The sequence below is a fragment of the Stenella coeruleoalba genome (genome assembly GCF_951394435.1).
Source record: "Stenella coeruleoalba genome assembly, chromosome: 19".
In the NCBI taxonomy this organism is placed as follows: Eukaryota; Metazoa; Chordata; class Mammalia; order Artiodactyla; family Delphinidae; genus Stenella; species Stenella coeruleoalba.
In genome coordinates this window covers 53,430,861-53,454,907 of record NC_137165.1, presented here as the reverse complement: position 1 = coordinate 53,454,907, position 24,047 = coordinate 53,430,861, and the positions used below count along the sequence as shown (strand labels likewise).

General features: G+C 42.6%; 1 protein-coding gene and 1 pseudogene across 2 annotated transcripts in view; one reads left to right on the top strand and one right to left on the bottom strand.

Moving 5' to 3' along the window:
* The window catches only part of RNF157 (ring finger protein 157), an 80,623-nt gene that overhangs the window by 53,265 nt on the left and 3,311 nt on the right, over positions 1 to 24,047 (bottom strand). Inside the window, exon 2 of the mRNA XM_079906229.1 lies at positions 4,075 to 4,193. Coding sequence (XP_079762355.1) covers positions 4,075 to 4,193 — 119 coding nt within the window. The remainder of the gene's footprint in view (positions 1 to 4,074; positions 4,194 to 24,047) is intronic.
* Positions 13,977 to 17,329, top strand: LOC307177374 (NHP2-like protein 1; annotated as a pseudogene). Its single transcript has 2 exons — positions 13,977 to 14,033; positions 16,946 to 17,329. The product of its transcript is annotated as an NHP2-like protein 1 (transcript).

Here is a 24,047-nt window from a genome sequence, read left to right as displayed (position 1 = left end):
GTCACTAAGCCTCCAGATAATTTAGAGTTTTAGCACTAATTTACCTCAACAAACTAAGATCTAATGCAATAAAGGACCAAAAAAATCAGCACCAGCTCTTCTGCCACCTAAGAAAGGGAGGAATGGCCTTGACCCAACTGTGATGTACAAACACAACCATCTTATCTCCTCTATATAGGGACCAGGGCAGAAAGCCCTTCAGAAGCCCTGTTCACTACTTAAGACAGTTGCTTAAAAACCAGTGGGTATTCTCTCCACCCAGAACTATCAGTCACTGCAGAAATAACCAACCTGAAAGCCTAGTGAGTGCAGCGAACATGGCTCCATACCTCTTTGCATCCAGCAGTTGCAACGCATTTTTCAAGCATGACATTCCTATAAAGTCAGAACTGCCTCCACTTTACAAGTGGGTAATTTGAGAGCCTGAGTGATGGACTTGCCAAGGTTGCAAAGAGTTTAAGGTACATAAAACTTCCAATCTTGATTCCAACCTCGCTTCAACCATCCTTCTACATATACATACACTCTGGTTCTTTAAATCTGACCTGAAGACTTGATAATACCTTTGACTTTGATGGATCATCCTAAGTGGGAGATCAGCTCCAGTAAAAACTACAGGCTGAGCGATAACTGAATGGTACTCATCTTAGTCTGATCGTTCAGAAATGACAGGAAAAACAAGACCCAGAAGCCAGGAAGTCTATGGCATTTATAATTTAATCTAATAATGTATTTCAACATATTTTGTCCCCATCTCTCTGGAAAGAGGTGCTGTTCCTGCCTGAAGCTGCTGGATGGCTTTATAAGGCTGTTTGCTTTCCTCTGCAACCTGACGCCCATTTACCGACACCGAGATACGTTACTAGAGAGTAGAGGTCAGCTCTGCAGAACTCAAGCGACCAGTCAACCTTCAATCGATGGGCCTTCCCCTAAACAAGCTGACCTGCGGTAACGGCAAACTCCCCAGGTCAGGTCAGCAGGTGGAATTACACACCAGCTATGGACTCTGTCAAGAGGCACACAGGAGAACATGTCATGGCCATGCTGGCTACTTTCGGATGGTTGTCTCTCCATATCTCACAAACCTCACTTGATGATCTACTTAGACAGACTCACAGACAGGACACGCGCAGGGGTCCTGAGTGCACCTCACCTGACCAGCAGGAAAGGGCAGAGGACCCCAGGCTCTGGAGCTGGACTGCTGGGATCAAATCCTGATTTAGTCACTTCCAGGCTTTGCGATCTTTGTTTCAATTCTTTGTGTCTCTTTGTTCTTCATCTGTCAAATCAGGACCCTACTCGTTAGGGTGAGAACACAACGAGAGAACACGTACGGAGAGCTTAGCACAACCGGGCCTGGCAAACAGTAAGTGTTCAATAAATGTTAGCTATTATTATTATCAACTAAGAAAGGGGGAAAGCAAAGGGAAATGTGCTACATTTCTTCTGTTTTCTCTGCTTCTACCTCCCTCTTTGAAGTGACCCTGATTTCCTTCCTTAACATGAAATCATGATGTCTTTTGAGAACATTTGCTCTGTGCAACATGAAGCAGAGTTAATGATTACTTCATAAAAACAACAACAGAACGGCCAGTGTTGATACTCCTTTGGGAGAGCGCCTGCAAGTGAAGGTCAAGTCTGCTCTCCTGTGCTCCTGGAAGAGCTCATTCATTCACAGGCTCACAGAGAAGTGTAAACAAGGCGGTTAAGCTTTGCGAAGGTTCGTTAGCTGGCAGAAACCTCAAAATGAACCTAAAGAAGTGTTCCCTTGTTCTAAAATCATCTTTGGGACTTCTCTGGTGGCGCAGTGGTTAAGAATCCGCCTGCCAATGCAGGCGACACGGGTTCGAGCCCTGGTCCGGGAAGATCCCACATGCCGCAGAGCAGCTAAGCCCGTGCGCCACAACCACTGAGCCTGCGCTCTAGAGCCCCTGAGCCACAACTACTGAAGCCTGCGTGCCTAGAGCCCGAGCTCTGCAACAAGAGAAGCCACCGCAGTGAGACGCCCACATACCACAACGAAGAGCAGCCCCCGCTCACCGCCACGAGAGAAAGACCTCGTGCAGCAACAAAGACCCAAAGCAGCCAAAACTAAATAAATAACATAATCTTTATGGCCTGAAAAGGTGAAAAAACAAAACAACTACACTTTTTTAAAGTACATGAACTATTCTGACACCAGAGGAAAGAAAAAAGGGAGGAAGAAATGGACACAAACGTCAAGTCCATGTGAGAAGAAAGGGCATTTTTCCAGGCATAAGCTGACTCTCAGTGAATGAGGAAGAGTACTTATCTGGCTCCATCAGAAAAAAAAGATCTTTCCACTCTAATGGCTAAGGTAGTAGCAGCAAAATCAGAGAACAGACATTTGGTAAGTGTGAGCTGTCAGAAGTGAATCTGAAGCAGAAAGGACTTGGTATTTTCTAAAGTACTACTGGACTAAGAATTAGAAGGTGTTGAAGAGGGGGACTGTCACCCCAGATAGAAAGGAAGAAAACAATGAAAACCATCACCACCACCAACAACGTTTTTCAATTAAAGCTCCAGATGGAAGATCATCACCAGATTAACCTTCCTAAAAAGCAAACAAACAAACAAACAAAATAATTTCTCCAGGGCACTTATCTGCCTAAAAACCTTCAGTGTTCCCCAGAGCCTACAGGAGAGAGTGGAAAACGTCTGGAGGTAATGGAGTCCCCACCTACCTTTCCAATCTTGTTTCGCCATCAGGAAAGGTCCACTCCCGCCAGACTGGCTTCCTTATTTGTTCCAGGGGAGGAACAAACCATGCTCATTTCAGCTTTGTATCCCCAGCGCCTATCACAGTACCTGGTACACAGTAGTTTCTCAGTAAATGGTTGCCCATTCAACAGAAACGTGAATGCTTTCAGGCCTGTGCTCTGCACCTCACTCCCGGGAAGCCCCTTTCCCACCCGCCTTGTGAAAACCCAGCCATCCTCCAAGGCCTTGTTCTCCACACCGGCACCCCTTGCCACTCCCCTCCCCCACTCCCTATTCCTACAGAACCCCATCCCTTCAGACCCTGGGTGCTACTGAAACATTTCCCGTTCCTATGTTTTGTCTGCCCCACTAAACTAGGAGTTTCTGGAGAAAGGCAGGATATTTTGAAGCCATGAGAAGCAGTGGAAAGCTTATGGATCTCTGGCTAGGCGGATCTAGTTATGTGACTTTGGGAAAACTTTCTGTAACGCACTTCGAACAGGGCCCAGAACATAGTAGGCACTTCATAAAGGCTATTACCGCTGTTCATCTTTCGGAACCTCAGTTTTCTCACAACCTCACTTCTCTCGCTTACAAAATGGGACTGATAATAAATCCTCTGTCAGGTGGGTCTTTGTGAAGATTAGGAATAATGCCTGAGAAGTCTCTAGGGCCTTCCTTAGCACACAGCAGCCACTCAATAGCCATATGGAAGCTATGATTACAACGCCTCAGGCTGGGTGCAGAGAAAGTGCTCCCTAAACGTTTATGGAATGAGTTGAATGAATGGAGAGAGAGACAGTCTGATAGCAGGTCAGATATCAAGGGGAGCTTTCTGAGTCATTCATTCAACAGATCTTTATTAAGGGCTTATCGTAATGTCCCAGGCTTTGTCCTGGGTGCTGGGATGCAGCAGTCGGACAGCCCTTGCCCTGTGAAATGTACCTTCTGATGGGGAAGGCAGATACTAAACAGGAGGAGACAGAGAAATAAAAGCGCTTATATGGTATTAAGTGCTATGAAGAGGAACGAAAAGCAAGGTGAGGGCAAGCTAGGGGCTGGGCAAGGGCAGTCCTCAGAGGTGGCATTTAGGCAGAGCTTCAGATCCCTAGGAGAGCTGGGGTTTGTGAGCTGTCCTCGCCCTCAGGCAGACTCTGTACTTTTCCACGGGGCGGCCTCAAGTGCCAGGAGACCCTGATGCCTCAAAGAGGCTGCGGTCTGGCTCCCAGGGCCCCTCTCAACTCAGACCAAGCTACAAACACTGCTGAACCAGCAATTACAAACTTATTTTGACAAGACCATTTGACTTGGGCCACTTAGCCCCGCGTGGATGTAAACGGATTACAATCATACCGCAACTGGTCTGTTCCCCAGAAAGTTCAGATCGCTGTTCTCTCCAAACAGGTAGCCTTCGGGATGAGTTGAATCAAACTTCTCTCCTCCCATAATGAAGTGGCTGGCAAAATAGTTTCCTAGAGGGCGAGAGACAGAAAAATCAAACAGAAACCAGTCAAATTAAGCCAAGCGAAAAAGCTGATGCGGAAAAAAAAAAAAAAAAGGTTAACCCTTCAACAAACAATTAGAGCAGCTTCTAACCCTAGGAAAATGTTCTTCTCTTGATTGGGGATAATGGCACAAAACAAACAAAATCATAGCAGTGAGAACCCAAGATACCAAATATAAAACAGATCACCGTATTCCTTGTGACATTCTTAATTGAATCTTTACCATGATCTGCCTATGATACCATGAAGCAAAAGACCAGAAGGCCCCACAATGCACATGAACATATAATGTATGAACATATCTATGTTATATGTATGTTAATGAACATATATATGTGTTTTGTTCCTGATTTTTTTCCTTACACTGGAAGCGGCTATTCTTTGCTCTCCACCTCTTCAGGAATCTTAACTGCAGGTACCAGCATGCATACACACATACGTTTCTTTGCCTAGATTTGTCATAAGCCAGCTCATACTACACACAGAAGTCTCAGCACCTACCTACCTATGTGTATACCTCCATAACCCTCTTTGTTTTTCATATTTGTTTCAAAATGATTGTTTAATAGGAAAATACAAATTTAAATAATACTGCCCCAGGCTTTACCTACCAACTACCACATAGATTATGTAGCTTAATTGGACAGGTTTAGTGCTATGAAAGGTACAGACACATACACAAACCCTAGTCTCAAATTCATTAGCAGTGCTGATGGCCAAGGTTACAGGGACATCAGTCACACAGGCTCTCTTTGCCCCACCTTGACCAGCCAGGAGGCAGGGATATTTTCAACTCTACACTAACCAGATGCGATCAGCAGTCAGGGTCAGAATCCCCATCTGCCTTATCCAGATAGAAGGAAGAACCGTGCCAGGACCTGATGGCACTAAGTCACCAAGGGAGGCTTAGGTAACACCGCACATTCCATCTGGGAACACTTTCCAAATCTGATGATTAAACGAATGCTTTTCATAGAATGGATAAACAACAAGGTCCTACTGCATTGCAAAGGGACTATATTCAATATCCTGTAATAAACCATAGTGGAAAAGAATAGAAAAAGGAGTGTATGTATATGTATAATTGAGTCACTTTGCTGTACAGCAGAAATGAACACTTTGTAAATCAACTATACTTCAATTAAAAAATGCTTTTTTTAAAAAAATAGATCTTTATTGGAGTATAATTGCTTCACAATACTGTTAGTTTCTGTTGCACCACAAAGCGAATCAGCCATATGCACACACGTGTCCCCATATCCCCTCCCTCTTGAGCCTCCCTCCCACCCTCCCTATCCCACCCCCTAGGTCATCGCAAAGCACAGAGCAGATCTCCCTGTGCTATGCGGCTGCTTCCCACCAGCCAACTATTTTATATTCAGTAGTGTATATATGTCGATGCCACTCTCACTTCATCCCAGCTTCGCCCTCCCACCCCATGTCCTCAAGTCCATTCTCTATGCCTACCTCTTTATTCCTGCCCTGCAACTAGGTTCATCAGTACCATTTTTTTTTTTTTTTAGATTCCATCTATATGCGTTAGCATATGGTATTTTTTTTTTCTCTTTCTGACTTACTTCACTCTGTATGACATACTCTAGGTCCATCCACCTCACTACAAATAACTCAATTTCATTTCTTCTTATGGCTGAGTAATATTCCATTGTATATATGTGCCACATCTTCTTTATCCATTCATCTGTTGATGGACACTTAGGTTGGTTCCATGTCCTGGCTATTGTAAACAGTGCTGCAATGAACATTGTGGTACATGACTCTGTTTGAATTACGGTTTTCTCTGGGTATATGCCCAGTAGTGGGGTTGATGGGTCATATGGTAGTTCTATTTTTAGTTTTTTAAGGAACCTCCATACTGTTCTCCATAGTGGCTGTATCAATTTACGTTCCTACCAACAGTGCAGAAGGGTTCCCTTTTCACCACACCCCTTCCAGCAAAAAAAAAATGCTTCTTAAGCCACATTTCTATAATCTAATTCCCCCACAAAGGCAAGCTGTTCAAAGTGAACGACTCCTACCATAACATACTTTACCGATGCTCTCATACACCCCAGTTCTTAGATTAATACAAAGAACTGATGAATCGGCAAAAGTCTTCTTTACGTGTTATACGGCTCGGGTAAGTGTTTCAATGTTTTAGGTATACAGCAAACTCTAAAAAAAAATGAGATTCAGCACTTTCAGCCTGTGAAGAAGCCACAGCGAGGAAGACAGAGAAGAATGTTCTAACAGAAGAACGGAACCAAATGTTCATTTTTTGGGTTTTCTACACATGGAGCTGCTTTAGTCTAGAAACACTTATTAAACAAAACCACGTGGATAAAATCACTCGCCACAAAGTGAGGCAGTTCTTTCATTAAATAACAGGCAGGAAAACATTATTTGAAAGTAACAGCTGCCAAAACAAAAGCAATCACTGAGGAACGCTTGAAAGTTACCCATCAGAACGAAAACACACAGGGCAGCCATCTGCAGTGATACAACAGCGCGATTCATCATTGAGGAAAGCTTAGTTATCAATTATTTATGTCTAGCACTTACTAGCCCTATTTTCCACGTGCATAATTTATAGAGAGGGGAGGTGCCTCGTTGCCATAAGCAGAGGCAGCCATCTCAAAGAATCTGTCATTTACTGTTGAACCTTAGTAAAATATATTTTTTATACATTAGATATTATACATTTATTACACATTAGGTGACATTAGAAAAGGGAAAGATGTTTACGTTGATGGATGGATGGCTTGCCCAAATCATGAATAAAGAACCGGGAGAAGCAGGTTTGGTGTCTGGAGTGGTACAGGTTGAGTTCAATGTGGGACACGTTGAGTTTCCAGTACCTGGGAGCAGTCAGGTGAGGGATGTGGGGACAATGAAATCCACGGAGATTTGATCCTAGCAAGAGAAGAGCACTAATGGCTTCAGGGTTAAAGTGTTAAAGATGACAGTGTTCTAGTGGAAATGCCATTTTCGGGGGGAGCTGTGACATTAAAAGAAATTATCCAGAAAGCAGTGCAGAGCTAACTGTAGCCTTGCCTGGCATTAGAAATCAAGAGCACACATATACCAAGACCTAAAATTAAGGTCAATAATCCACACATGAAAAGGGGATTTTTCATTTCAGGAGAAGCGTCAATGCCAAGTTCCTGGGAAAAGCTGATCTTCCTTGGTGCACTTATCATCAGGTAAAAGGAAAATTAAACTTAAGACAACCGAAATTTTGTTTTTTCCTCTCTTTGAAATGCACCTCGCTAATAACCCCAGTTAGACTAGAGAGAGAGCAAACTTGCTATCTGCAGCCTAGCTAAAGCATTCTGCCTGTTTGCCCAGGCTGCCCAGAGGTGTGGATCAGGGCACAGTGACCGAGAGCGGCCGCATCAGCAGATGGGAACACCAAACACACTAATAATCCTTGAAAAAAAATGCCTTCTGGACAATTTGCACACATTTTTGCTTCTTAGTGTGAACTGCGCTCTAAAATCAGAAACGGTAGGGGAAAAAGAACTGCCCTAAAACACTTCTTTGCCTATTTGCTAATGGGAAAAAACACACATGACTAGAAGATAACCTGCAAGCTTTCCATTATTAGCTGGCTATAATTTCTTAAACAAATTATATTTAAAACAAAAGGTATGAGTGGGAGGGGAAAAGGGGAATTAGTGTTTAATGGGTAGAGAGTTTGTTTTGCAAGAAGAAAAAGTTCTAGAGATTTTAACACTAATGAACTGTACACTTGAAAATGGTTAAGATGGTAAGTTTACTGTTATGTATTTTTAACCACAATAAAAATAAATATCAAGAAAAAAAAAACAACCATAACGTATGGCCCAGAATGACCAGTGCTAATACAATATTTTTTCAGTATTTTAAAAAAAGTATTAAAGAAAATAAGGCATCTAGACAAACAAAAATCAAATTACTTACAAGGGAAGAAAATTACACTAGTACTGTTCTTCCAGATCAGCACTGAACAAAGATATGCTAACACAGGACTTCCCTGGAGGTCAAATAGTTAAGACTCCACGCTTCCACTGTAGGGGGAGTGGGTTCAATCCCTGGTCCCGGAACTAAGATCCCATATGCCGCGTGGCGTGGCCAAAAATATATATATGTATACCACGAGCCGTAAATGCAAGCCACATATGTAATTTTAAATTATCTAATAGCCACATTTTTAAAAAGTAAAAATAAGCAAAATTAATTTGAATATATTGTATTTATCCCAATGTTGGTTATTCCAATATCACAATAGATCCAAAATATTATTTCAATAGGTAATCAATATAAAAACTTTTAAGGAGTTATTCACATTCTTTTTTCAACTATCCACGAAGAAAAATACAACTATTTGTTACTCAGCAAGAGAACAAAGAGAAATATCTTAGAATTCACTAACTTAAATAATTTACCCAGTGAATTAAGATATTAGGGCATATTCCTAACATCACAATGAAATTCAGTGTTGCTCAGTGAATTCCAGAATTTATGTCTGTCCCAGTGAGATATTCGGACATTTGCCACCAAACCACTATGTATTACCACATCACGCAATAAAGGGTAGTTAAACCTCCTTCCCGTCTTTCTACAACTCTGTATTTAAAGGGTTCCCTAAATGTTAACAAACAGAAACTCTAATTTTATTCTAATTTAAAATAACTTTTCTTTCCAAATCTATGATATTACTGAAATATGTTGGTCTACAGAAAAAGGGTTAGGGGAAAAAACCCAACTGTTTAGGCCTCTAGGTAACAGCAATTTATTTATTGTCATGGCATGATTCCAAATCAAAGATTTTAAGGTTTTTGAAACTTTATATTTTATAAAACTAACAAAATTCAAAGACGCTGCTGAGGAAGCAATAAAATTGTGATAATTTGTATAGAGTAAAAGATGAAGCAAAATATATTTTGGATTTTAGTCACTATCTCATGCTAATTGGGAGTTTTTTTTGTTTGTTTGTTTGTGTTTTTTTATGCGGTACGCGGGCCTCTCACTGCTGTGGCCTCTCCCGTTGCGGAGCGCAGGCACCGGACGCACAGGCTCAGTGGCCAGGGCTCACGGGCCCAGCTGCTCAGCGGCATGTGGGATCCTCCCGGACCGGGGCACGAACCCGTATCCCCTGCATCGGCAGGCGGACTCTCAACCACTGCGCCACCAGGGAAGCCCCTAATTGGGAGTTTTTATTGCAAGATCTCTAATCAATCTTCCCTTCTTTTGGTATTTTTTTAAAAATTGAGGTCACAGTAAAATAAATTAGATATCCTGCCTACAAGTGAAAAATACTAATCTTCACCTATTTACTTTTGGACCAATGGAGTTATATCCTTGATTATTGGAGAAAATGGAATTGTACTTAAAAATAACTTCATACAAAATTAAAATATGGGGAAAAATTTAAAAAATAAATTTAAAAATTATGGAAAAACTGGCTATGGAAATCCTGTTACGTTTTCATATATCTGAAAAATCTTCATCTACATGGCATTTCAATAATATACTTTAAGCTTAAGGTCACAAAAATAAAAGGAAAGTAACAAAATTGTATTTAAACATCTCTAACTGTTCAAGTCAATTCTAATGCTACAATGCTGCTTTTGTTATTCATGTTTTTCACTTATTTAAAAAAATTATAGGGACTTCCCTGGTGGTGCAATGGTTAAGAATCCACCTGCCAATGCAGGGGACAGGTGTTGGAGCCCTAGTCCGGGAAGATCCCACCTGCCGCGGAGCAACTAAGCCCGTGCGCCACAACTACTGAGCCTGTGCTCTAGAGCCCTCGAGCCACAGCTACTGAGCCCACGTGCCACAACGACCGAAGCCTACGTGCCTAGAGCCCGTGCTCCACAACAAGAGAAGCCACTGCAATGAGAAGTTCACGCACCGCAACGAAGAGTAGCTCCTGCTCGCCACAACTAGAGAAAGCCCGTGCCCAGCAGCCACGACCCAACACAGCCAAAAATAAATTAAATAAACAAAATTGAAAAATTATATAAGTAATACCTGTCTTTGGCAAAAAAAAAAACAACAAAGAAGTACGTAATTTAAAAAGTAATAATCCAACACTATGAAAGGTAACTCCATTATTAACAATCCGTTTGCAGCCTTCCAGATTTTCCTATACATATATAAACACATTCAGGTTTTCTGTTTTGCTTTATTTTGATATTTAACCTAATTGGGATATTACTGATATTGATCTGCATGTTGCTTTTTTCCCTAATGTACTGTAGGCATCGTTCCAGGTCTGTACTTATGGATTGACCTCATTGCCTCATTGTTCTTTTTTTTTTTTGACCCGTTCGCTCCGAGCAGCTTGCGGGATCTTAGTTCCCCAACCAGGGGCTGAACCCGGGCCTCGGCAGTGAAAGCACCAGAGTCCTAACCACTGGACCGCCAGGGAATTCCCGACCTCATTGTTCTTAATGACTACATAATAACCACCTCTTATTGAGGGCTTACTCTATACCAGTGCTGTACTAACAAGTATTATATAGGTTATCCCTCAAAATCCTATAAGGTGGGTGTTACTAATTTTTTTTCTTTTAATTTTACCAAAGAGGAATTGAATGCACAGACAGTTTAAGTACTTTGTCCAAGGTCACACAGCTAGTAAGAGGCAGTGTCAGGCCCCAAATCCAGCTATTTTTATTCCAGAGCCTGTGTGTACTCTTAACCATTACACTGTAATCCCAATGAGTGCCCACATTGAATTAACTGTTTCCCTACTGATAAACACTCCCTATTCTTTCTAGTTTATGTTGCTTGCCTGCTTTTTTTTTTTTCTTTCTATTTGATTGTTTTTACATCTGGAATTTGTCCTCACGGACTGTATGGGATAAGAATTTTTTTTTTCCAAATAGGAAATTTTACTAACACCATTTACTGACTATTCCATTTCCCCCACTAATTTGAAATGCTATTTTTATCATGCTATATATACCTAGATCTGAATTCTATTCTATTCTGAACTAGTACAACATAGTTTTAACAACTGTAGCTTTACAGTATTTACAGCAAGGCACATATCAATGGACCCAAACCTTTCCCACATTCTCAAGTCCCCAAACCTGACCCCTCTACCCGTCTTCCTTTTCTTTTGTGGCACTCCCTCAAAACCCTTCTCCAGGGACTTCCCTGGCCGTCCAGTGGTTAAGACTCCGTGCTTCCACTGCAGGGGGCACGGGTTCGATCCCTGGTTGGAGACTAGGATTTTGCATGCCGCGCACAGCGCAGCCCCCCAAAAAACCCCCAAACCCTTCTCCATTACGAAAGTTTCATCACCTTACAACCTCCCCATACTTCTATTCATACTTCCTTCCCGTCTCAAGAAGATAGTCCTCTTTTCCCCATTCCAAGGTTAACTTCTTCACCTGGGTTCTCATTCCCAACTGCCTCTATGTCCTCCAGACCTCATCAAAAACCATCGTTCTTTCTCAAGATTTCTATTCCCCTCTCTCCGCTGGCCACTTGCCTCATTCTACAAATGTCTTCCCTCCTTGACTAAAAAACAAATACAAAAACAAGTTCCATCTGCCGTGCCTTAAGACCCACCCGCTCACCCATCCATCCATCCACCAGTTCATCCTCTGTCTGCTCCCACCCCACATCCAACAACTCCTCAAATCTTTTTTTTTTTTTCCCCTCAAATCTTTACAACAGTTTCCACCACTGCACTGAAACTCTTCTCTGGAATACCAAAGAGGTCAACTGTCTTTTCCCACAATTCATTCACCTTACGAACGCTCAGAAGAGTTCAACACGAATTTCTGAGTCTTCTTCTTCTTGCCCCACTTTTCCACCCAGCCCCAAACATGGATATGTCTCTAGGAGCTCCATCCTCTGCTTTTTTTTCATTCTTCCTCTCTCTCTCTTCCTCACAGAATCAAAGCAAAGGCTTTGACTTAAGACAGAGCTGGATTTGGTCCTGATGCCACCGTCTACTAGCTGTGTGACCTTGGACAAATCATGTAACTTTTTTGAGCATTAGCTTTATTTATTATTTTGGTTGCAACGGGTCTTAGTTGGCGGCACACGGGATCTTCTCTACGGCATGCGAACTCTTAGTTGCGGCATGCATGCGGGATCTAGTTCCCCAACCAGGGATCGAGCCCAGGCCCCCTGCATGGATTCTTACCCACTGGGCCACCAGAGAAGTCCCGCATTGGCTTCTTTATTTGTAAAATGGAGATAATAATACCCCTTTCCAAGGATTGCTGTTGGGATCTAATAAGATAACATTTATGCAGCTGGCTAGGCGCAGCGGGCAATTAATACACGTTGGCCCTCCTTTGCCGTCCTCAACTCCCAAACCTTTGTCTCTGATCTTTCTTTGGAGTTTCAGTCCAAATCTTTAACCACCTGCCGTATCTTTTACCTGGGTATCCCTTCTTTGCCTCAAACTCAGTGAATAACCTTTTCTTCTGGAAGGAGGTGGAATGAAAGGCATTTTATCTTAAGAGTTGGCACCAGAACTCCTCTTAGGGAAGGCTTAATTTTTTTTTGGAATATACATTCACGAGCTACTTAGAATGGAGAATGGCACGCCAAGAGTATGGGTGCTTTTGTTGCTTGTTAATGGCACTCAAACTACTTTGTAATTTGTTTTATTTATTTATTCACTTATTTATTTACTTGGCTGCACCGGGTCTTAGTTGTGGCATGTGGGATCTTTGTTGTGGCATGCAGGATTTTAGCTGCGGTATTCAGGATCGAGTTCCCTGACCAGGGATTGAACCCGGGCCCCCTGCGTTGGGAGCACAGAGTCTTAGCCACTGGACCACCAGGGAAGTCCCAGTAAGTTGTTTTTTTTCTCAGGGGAAATAATAAAGAGAAGAGTCCAAAAAAGGAGAGGTAAGAGGAAAAGAGACATTAAGACAGAGGAAGGCCAGGACTGGTGAGCTGAAGAGCCAGTAAAACTCCCTAGTTGACATACAATTAGGGAGTTTGTATTTCTCCAATGTAAGCCCAAACTTCATCATCCCCCTACAAATCTTTACTAGAATCCACACTTCGTTGTTTTTTTTTTTTGGCGGTACACAGGCCTCTCACTGTTGCAGCCTCTCCTGTTGCAGAGCACAGGCTCTGGACGCGCAGGCTCCGCGGCCAGGGCTCACGGGCCCAGCCGCTCCGCGGCATGTGGGATCTTCCCGGACCGGGGCACAAACCCGTGTCCCCTGCATCGGCAGGCGGACTCTCAACCACTGCGCCACCAGGGAAGCCCTAGAATCCACACTTCGAATAATTTATGTGAATGGAATTTTTTGGAGAAACTGAATAATGGACCAATGTTACATTTGTTATGAGGCCAAGACAGCAAGCTGGAGCTCCGGGGCCAACATGGTCATAACATGTCACCTGGGAATTCACAGAAATCTCTGAGGGGGCATCAGAAGTCTGTACTCTGATTTGGGAGAATAGGTGGGTTTCTGTCTAATCTACCTAGATTATTTATTTAGTTAGTTAGGCCGCACAGTGCTGCATGCGGGATCTTGGTTCTCTAACCAGGGATCAAACCCACGCCCCCTGCAGTGGAAGCGTGGAGTCTTAACCACTGGACCGCCAGGGAAGTCCCAAATCTACCTAGATTTTGAGGAGCGGTAAAGCCCTGGCCGACATTTGGGAATCAATTCAAAAGCAGTTTCTGCTCCATATTCCCAATTTCTGTCAACGGGGCCTCACTTCTCTGGCTCCCAAGCTAAAAACAGTACAGGCATCAAAGCTACAAAAACCGTGAACATGTGCTTCGTGCAAAGCACCCCGTCAAGACCTCAGCCCTTTCCAAGTTTGATTACAGTGAGTTACCAGGTAACTTTCCTAGCAAGTCTCTATGCTTCCAGTGTTTTCTCCCCACAAGCTATCCCTCTAAGAGATAAATCTTCCTTAAAACACCATTTGCTTCCTCTCAAATTTGGCTCCTACCTGTAATTCTCTATCTATCAATACCATCGGCGACCTTTACCCACTACTAATACCATTCTCCACATTGGACTATTGGAGAGCTCTACCTGCCTTCAAAGTCTACCTTCAAGGCCATTAGCTCTCAAGAGCCCCACCCTTAATGATGAAGCTCTTCTCTTTATTTTATTCAATTGGCATAAACCACTCTGTACTGTTTTTTTTTTTTTTTTTTTGCTGTACGCGGGTCTCTCACTGTTGTGGCCTCTCCCGTTGCGAAGCACAGGCTCTGGACGCGCAGGCTCTGCGGTCGTGGCTCACGGGCCCCACTCCGTGGCATGTGGGATCTTCCCAGACCGGGGCACGAACCCATGTCCCCTGCATTGGCAGGCAGACTCTCAACCACTGCGCCACCAGGGAAGCCCTGTACTGTTATTTTTAAAAACAGCTTTATTGAGGTATAATATACACAGAATAAAATTCATCCATCCTACAATCAACTACCACCACAATCCAGTTGAAAACACCACCCCGAAATGCTCCCTCATGACAATTTACAACTAATTCCCACTCCCATCCCCAGCCTTAGGTAAACACTGCTCTGCTTTCTATCTCTACATATCTGCCTTTTCTAGCCATTTCATATAAATGGACTCATACAATAATACACCGTCTTGTATCTGGCTTCTTTCACTTACCACAATGTTTTTGAGGTTAACCCGCATCGTGTAGCATATATCAATAGTTCGTTCCTTTAAATTGCTGAATAGTATTGCAATGTATGAATATACCTCATTTTATTAATCCATTCACCAGTTGATGGACATTTGGATTATTTCCAGCTTTTTGGCTGTTATGAGCAATGCTGTTATGAACATTTGCATACATATCTTTGTATCTATGTCATTTCTTTTGGATAGATTCATAGGGGTGCAATTGCTAGATCATCAGGTAAATTTATGTTTAACTTTTTCTATTTATTTATTTATTTTTGGCTGTGTTGGGTCTTCGTTGCTGCGTGCAGGCTTTCTCTAGTTTCAGCGAGCGGGGGCTACTCTTCGTTGTGGTGCATGAACTTCTCACTGCAGTGGCTTCTTTTGTTGTGGAGCATGGGCTCTAGGCGTGAGGGCTCAGTAGTTGTGGCACACAGGTTCAGTAGTTGCGGCTCGCGGGTTCTAGAGCGCAGGCTCAGTAGTTGTGGTGCACGGGGCTTAGTTGCTCCGCGGCATGTGGGATCTTTCCAGACCAGGGCTTTAACCCATGTCCCCAGCATTGGCAGGTGGATTCTTAACCACTGTGCCACCAGGGAAGTCCCTAACTTTTTAAGACACTCCCAAACTCTTTTCCAAACTGGCTGTTACCATTTTACATCCCCATCTACAATGCACAAGGATTCCAATTTCTCTGCATTCTCACCAACACTTGATATTGTCTTTTTTATTGTTGCTCTCCTAGTGGTTTTGAAGTGCTATCTCATTGTGGTTTTAATTGTGTTTCCCTAATAACTACTAATGCTGAGCATCTTTCCATGTCTTTATTGGCCATTCCTGTATCTTCTTTGGTGAAATGTCTATTCAACTCTTTCGTCCATTTGTAAATTGGGTTGTCTTCTTAATACTGAGCTGTAAAAAGTTCTCGATATATTCTGGAAGTAAATCCTTTGTGTGTTTTGCAAATGTTTTCATTCAGAAGGTGGCTTGTCCTTTCATTTCCTTAATGTTGTCTTTTGAAGTAGAAACATTTTTAATTTGGAAGAAATCCAATTTATCAGTTTTTTCTCTTATGGATTTTGCTTTTGGCAATGTATCAAAGAACTCCGCCCAATCTGAAACGAATAAATAGTTTCTCCTATTCTTTTAGGGGTTTTATAGTTTTAGCTCTTGAAGTTAGGTCCATTTTTAAAACAGCTTTGGGACTTCCCTGGTAGTCTAGTGGGTAAGACTCCACTCTCCCAATGCAGGGGGCCTGGGTTCAATCCCTGGTCAGGGAACTAGATCCCCACGCCACAACTAAAAGATCCTGCACGCCGCAACGAAAATCTCACATGCCGCGACTAAGACCCAGAGCAGCCAAAGAAATAAATAAATATTTTTAAAAGTAACAATAAAAAAGTTTTATTGAGCTATAATTCACATACCATATAATTCACCTATTTAAAGTGTACCATTCAATGGTTTTTTAAGTATATTCACAGAGTTATGCAACTATTCACTACTATCTAATTTCAGAACATTTTCATTATCCCAGAAAGAAACCCATTAGCAGTCACTTCTCATTTCCCCCTCCCCCGGCCACTGGCAGCCACTAATCTCCTTTCTGTCTATGGATTTGCCGCTTCTGGACACATCACATAAATGGAATTATACAATATACGGCCTTCTGCCTCTGGCTTCTTTCACTTAACATCAGTGCTTTTCAAGTTTCATCCAAGCTGTAGCAAATATCAATACTTCATTCCTTTTTGTTGCCAAGTAACACTCCATTGCATGGATTTACCACATTTTATCAGTTGTTCCATTCACCAAGTGATGAACATCCGGGTTGTTTCCACCTTTTAGCTATTACGACCAGTGCTGCTACGAACATTCAAGTACATGTTTTGGTGTGGATTTTTTTTTCATTTTTCTTGGGCATATATATATTATGTGTGTGTGTGTAACATATGACTGTAATTGCTGAGTTATGAAGTAATGAACATTTGAGGCACTGTCAAACTGTTTTCCATAGAGCTTTCTGCAGCGGTGAGGGCTCCAACTCTGACATCGCCTGCGCTCCTTGACCAATGACGATACCATGGAACTGGAGCCAAGATTGAGGCTGATGTAAATCTGAAGGCCTACCCTCTTGCAGATGCCCACCTCACCAAGAAACTACTGGACCTCATTCAGCCATCATGTAACTACAAGCAGCTTCGAAAAGGAGCCAGTGAGGCCACCGAAACCCTCAACAGAGACATCTCTGAGTTCACTGCGATGGCTGCAGATGCCGAGCCCCTGGAGATCATGCTGCACCTCCCACTGCTATGTGAGGACAAGAACGTGCCCTGTGTGTTTGTGCGTTCCAGGCAGGCCCTGGGGCGAGCCGGTGGGGTCTCCAGGCCTGTCATCGCCTGCTCTGTCACCATCAAAGAACGCTCACAACTGAAGCAGCAGATCCAATCCATCTAGCAATCCACTGAAAGGCTCTTAGTCTAAACAGGTGGTCTCTGTCAAACTCCCTGCTGACTCCTACCCCAGGGGTTATGTATCATATTGTCTGTTAGCATCTAGTATTTCCAGCTACCTTCTATGGTTATAAAAGATTGTAGCGCTAAATCTGGAAAAAAAACCAAACTGTTTTCCATAGCAACTGTACCGTTTTACATTCCCACCAGCAGGGGACCAGAATTCCAATTTCTCCACATCCTCACCAACACTTACTATTTGTTCTGTTTTGTTTTGTTCTGATATGCAGGCTGCGGCCTCTCCCGTTGCGGAGCACAGGCTCCGGACGCGCAGGCCCAGAGGCCATGGCTCACGGGCCCAGCCGCTCCACGGCATGTGGGATCCTCCCGGACCGGGACAGGAACCCGGGTCCCCTGCATCGGCAGGCGGACTCCCAACCACTGTGCCACCAGGGAAGCCCTACTATTTGTTTTTTAAGTTATCACTATCCTAATGGATATGAAGTATTATCTAACCGTAGTTTTGAGTTGCATTTCCCTAACAGCCAATGATGTTAAGCATCTTTTCATTGTTGACGTGCTTACTGTCCATTTGTATATCTTTGTTGGACAAATGTCTACTCAAGATCTTTGCTCCTTTTTTAATCGGGTTGTCTTTTTGTTTTTTGAATTGTACAAGTTCTTTATATAATTCTAGATATAAATCCCTTACCATACATAAGATTTGCAAATATTTTCTCCCATTCTGTGGGTAGTATTTTCATTCTGTGATCCATTGTGAGTTAATTTTTGGTCATGTGGAGAAAGGGTCTAAGTTCATTTTCTTGCTTGTCAATATCCAGTTGTACTAGCACCATTTGCTGAAAAACCTATCCTTTCCCTGTTGAATTGTCTTGGTACTTCTGTCAAAATCAACTGAGCGTATATATAAGGATTTATTTCTGGCTTGCAATTCTGTTCCATTGATCTACATGCTGTTTCTTTTAAGTTATTTTTTCTTTTTTGATATGGACCATTTTTAAAGTCTTTGTTGAATTTGTTACAATATTGCTTCTCTTTTATGTTTTGGTTTTTTGGCAGCAAGCCAGTGGGATCTTAGCTCCCCGACCAGGAATCGAGCCCACACCCCCTGTGTCGGAAGGTGAAGTCTTAACCACTGGGCCACCAAGGAAGTCCCTGATCTATATGCTTCTTGTTGTACCAATACCACACCATGGCTTGATAGTAATTTTTGGAATTGGGTAGTGAAAATCCTCCAAGTTTGCTCTTCCTTTTCAAAATTGTTTTGGATATTCTAGGTCCTTTGAATGTCCACATACATTTTAGAATTGGCTGGTCAATTTCTTCAAAAAAGTCTGTTGGAGGGCTTCCCTGGTGGCGCAGCGGTTGAGAGTCCGCCTGCCGATGCAGGGGACGCGGGTTCGTGCCCCGGTCCGGGAAGATCCCGCATGCCGCGGAGCGGCTGGGCCTGTGAGCCATGGCTGCTGAGCCTGTGCGTCCGGAGCCTGTGCTCCTTAACAGGAGAGGCCACAACAGTGAGAGGCCCGCATACCGCAAAAAAAAAAAAAAAAAGGTCTGTTGGAATTTTACCAGAAAATGTACTCAATTTTCAGATCAATTTGGAGAACACTGGCATCTCAACAATACTGAGTTTTCCATTCCATGAACATGAAACGTCTATTTATTTAGATCTCTTTAAACTTTTTTAGTTAAAGCATCAATCTCAGCAACATTTTAGAGTTTTCATTGTACAAATCATATACTTACTATGTGAAATTTATTCCTGAGAACGGTATTCTTTTTGATGCTACTGGGAATGGCAACAGTCTCCTTAATTTCATTTTCAGATTATTGCTTGTATATAAAAGCACAGTTGATTTTTGTGTGTTGATCTGATCTTGTATCTGCAATGTTCCTCACTCATATTTTAGTTCTAGTAGGTTTTTTTGTGGAATCTTTGGTATTTTCTATACATAGGATCATGTCATCTATGAATAAAGACAGTTTCACTTTTTTCTTTACAATCTGGTGGCCTTAAATTTTTTAAAAAATGTGTTTCTTTGTTTTGCCTTATTGTACTAGTTAGAATCCCCAGTTAATACTGAATGGCAAAAGCAGGCGTCCTTGTCTTCTTCTAGATCTTAGCAGGAAAGCATCTGTATCTCACCTTTAAGTAGAGTGGTAGTTATGAGCTCTTCGTAGATGCCCTGTATCAGATTGAGGAAGTACCCTTCTATTACAAGTTTGCTGAGTGTTTTTCATCTTGAAAAGGTGTTGGATTTGTTAAACGTTTTGTCTGCATCTATTGAGATGATCATGTAGCTTTTATTCTTTATTCTACCAATGTGGTGTATTAACACTGATTGATTTTTCAGATATTAAACCAACCTTGCATTCCTGAGATAGATCCCTGGTCATGGTATATTCTGTATTCTTATTTATCTCTGTATGCCTGCATTCTATCTTTGATACTAGATGATAAGCACTGAAATTTTGGAAGGAGTGTAATTTTGATTTTTTTATTTTTGGCTGCATCAGGTCTTAGTTGTGGCACACGAGATCTTTCATGCGGCATGTGGGCTCTTTGTTGTAGCTCTCAGGCTTACTTGCCCTGTGGCATGTGGGATCCTAGCTCCCCGACCAGGGATCAAACCCGTGTCCCCTGCATTGGAAGGCGGATTCTTAACCACTGGACCACCAGGGAAGTCCAGGAAGGAGCGTAATTTTTAAATAATGATTTTTAAAGACTGCAATTTTTAGACTTTTAAAAATATGTTTTCCCAGCACAAGCGCTCTTTCAGAAACTAAAAACTTGAGCTCAGCACCTATTTAGCAAGAATAACTTGTTAAAATAAGAAGCCACTGGGGGGACTTCCCTAGTGGCGCAGTGGTTAAGAATCTGCCTGCCAATGCAGGGGACACGGGTTCAAGCCCTGGTCTGGGAAGATCCCACATGCTGCGGAGCAACTAAGCCTATGCACCACAACTACTGAGCCTGCACTCTAGAGCCTGTGAGCCACAACTACTGAGCTCTCGTGCCACACCTACTGAAGCCCGCATGCCTAGAGCCCGTGCTCCACAATAAGAGAAGCCACCACAATGAGAAGCCCACGCACCACAATGAAGAGTAGCCCCCCGCTCGTCGCAACTAGAGAAAGCCCGCGCACAGCAGCGAAGACCCAATGCAGCCAATAAATAAATAAATAAACTTATAAAAAAAAATAAAAGAAGCCACTGGGAATTCCCTGGCACTTCAGTGGTTGGGACTCTGTACTCTCACTGCTGAGAGCGTGGGTTCAATCCCTGGTTGGGGAACTAAGATCCCATAAGGCTGCGGGGTATGGCCCCCCAAAAAAAAACGAAGCCACTATGACTGTTAATTTTTATGTCACCTTGGCTAGGCTATGGTGGTCAGCTGTTCGTCCAGACACTAATCTAGATGTTGCTGCAAGGATATTTTCTGGATGTGATTAACATTTATAATTAGTTGACTTTAAGTAAAATAGATTACCCTTGATAATGTGGGTGGGCTTCATCCAATCAGTTGAAGGCTTTAAGAGCAGAAACTGAGGTTTTCTGGAGAAAAAGAAATTCTGCTTTAAGATTAACATAAAAATCCTGCCTGAGTTTCTCATCTGGCAGACTGTCCTACAGATTTCAGACTGAAGAATACAATGTCAACTCCTGTCTGAGCTTCCAGCTTGCTGGCCTGCCCTACCAACTTCAGACTTGCCAGCCCCCACAATAATGGAGGCCAATTATATGTATTTATCTCCCATTGGTTCTCTTTCTCTGGAGAACCCTGGCTGATACAGCCATCAAATAGCTTATATTGTTAATCCTCCCTTCTGTGACCCACATCATGAATTACAAAGTTGATTCTGAGGGCTTCTATCCTGCTGATTGCCACAGGCATCAAGATCACAGGATCAGAATCTATACACTGGTGCACAGCACAACGCATGATAAACACGTAGCAGGTGCCCAAGAATGTGCACTGATGGCAATAAACAGAAAGAGAAAAGAGACGCTCAAGAACAAAAGAACACAACCACCATCATATAAGTAAGTGAAAGGCCCCAAATCACACGACAAAATCAAGAAGTGAAAGAAATCAGTCTGCTCTTAATGAAGTAAAGTACAAATAAAGCAAAAATACTGGAGGTTTCGAAAGTAGAAGAATTACCACGTTTTAAGTGTTCAAAAATAATACTGGGGCTTCCCTGGTGGCTCAGTGGTTGAGAATCCGCCTGCCAATGCAGGGGACACGGGTTCGAGCCCTGGTCTCGGAAGATCCCACATGCTGCAGAGCAACAAAGCCCGTGCGCCACAACTACTGAGCCTGTGTTCTAGAGCCCGTGAGTCACAACTACGGAGCCCGCGTGCCACAACTACTGAAGCCCACGTGCCTAGAGCCCGTGCTCCGCAGCAAGAGAAGCCATGGCAATGAGAAGCCCACGCACTGCAACAAAGAGTAGACCCCGCTCGCCGCAACTAGAGAAAGCCCTCGCGCAGCAGCGAAGACCTAACACAGCCAAAAATAAATAAATTAAATAAATAAATTTATTTTAAAATCATAATAATACTAGCGTTTGAACTCCTGATCTTGATGATTCCATCATTAAATGGAAGAACCTTTACATTTTTTAGGGTGTTAAATGTATTTACTATGAATTTCAGAAACCTACTTAATTTTAGGTAACGTACCAATCAAAATGTGCCAAAACCAAATAGTTCTTTATTCTGCAGTAAGTTCCACCTTTGAAAGCCCCTGGTTTCGAAACATATTTACCTGATGCTCCTAAAAGCTAAGAGAAACTTTTATAACTATTTGATAAGCAAAGGCTCAGTACCCACGCTTTAGAAATGTGGTCTGCCCTAGGACAGACCCACTTGACAAGCATATGTGTACCCCAATATAACAAAAATTTGGAAGATGATGATGTTAGCTGCTCAGGACTCTGATTACCATTCTGAATTTTTATAATAGATTTCCCTCTTAACACCTGAGCAAAACGAATGACTCCTATTTTCCAATTTGCTCAAATTTGTAAGAGAAAAATGAACTAGATTTATCAGGTACTGAATTAAAATGGATTAAATTGTCTTTATAGTATGCTTATTTCTTCCTAGACAGAGAAAACAGAAATAATGACTCATATCAACATGGGGACCCCTTTCAAAAGTCGGGCCTACACGCATAAAAACAACCACCTCAGCAAAGCCCTAACTTTGCTGAACCAACGATCATGGGCTTTGAAAGACGCAAAGATCTCAGAGAAGGATTTAAAAGCACGTATGGTTTCCAACTGAAAAATTACGAAGGCACGACCAAATGCAGAACAGTGCTATAAATAGCTTTCCATGATAATGTAGAAATACCCTACAGAAACAAACTCCCATCATACCTTCTGCTATTTAAATGAGTAATATTTATGTATTTATTAACAAAGCCCCAAATCACCTAAGAACATATGTATAACATTAATCATTGCTGCATTGTTTGCAATAGTAAAAGACTGAAAAAAAAAACCACTCCCAAATGTTCACCAATAGACTATGTTAAAAACTGATAGCATGTGCACACAAAGGAATGTTATACACTTGTTTTTTTTAATAACAAGAACAACAACAGGGCTTCCCTGGTGGCGCAGTGGTTGAGAGTCCGCCTGCCGAGGCAGGGGACACGGGTTCACGCCCCGGTCTGGGAAGATCCCACATGCCGTGGAGCGGCTGGGTCCGTGAGCCAAGGCTGCTGAGCCTGCGCATCCGGAGCCTGTGCTCTGCAACGGGAGAGGCCACAACAGTGAGAGGCCCGCGTACCGCAAAAAAAAAAAAAAAGAACAACAACAAAAAACCCTCTCTAATGTGGAGATAATATAAAAAGATCTCCAATATGTTTGAAAGTAAACAAAACAAATACAAAACAAGGTGCAGAGCAGTCTAAGTAGCATGCTATGCTTGTATTTACACAAGAAACTCTGGAAGAATTCCAGAAAGTGGTTACGTGTGTACGGGAGGTGTATGGGGAGGAACTGGGTGGATGAACAGCTACAGTGAGAACTAGACTTTCACTGTACGCCTTTTCATTCTTTTAAACTTTGAACCACGTGACCATATTACTTATTCAAAAAAATAAATAATTCTAAGTAATTTTAGGCTATTTTATTTTCACCTATCTCTATTAAAGAAAAAAAAAGCTGTAAACCCAAGCTCCAACATGAAATCGGCTGTTCTCAATACTTTTTAAATGTTTCTAGTTCAATGTGCATACAAAACGAAGGGGTTCCTTTAAAAACGCAAAAAAGAGGGACTTCCCTGGTGGCACAGTGGTTAAGAATCCGCCTGACAACGCAGGGGACAAGGGTTCAAGCCCTGGTCCGGGAAGTTCCCACATGCCGCGGAGCAACTAAGCCCGTGTGCCACAACTATTGAGGCTGCGTGCCACAAATACTGAAGCCCGCCTGCCTAGAGCCCATGCTCCACAACAAGAGGAGCCACCGCAATTAGAAGCCCGTGCACCGCGATGAAGAGTAGCCCCACTCGCCGCCAACTAGAGAAAGCCCGCGCGCAGCAACGAAGACCCAACGCAGCCAAAAATAAAAGAAAGAAAAAGCAATTTCTTCTGGGCACTGTGACCATCATTACAGGGACAGATGACCATGTGCTTGCTGAAACAACTACTCCAAGGCCATCGAGTAACAGAGACTTTCCATTGAGCCAGAGGGCGGTCTCAGCTCAGCCAGTTT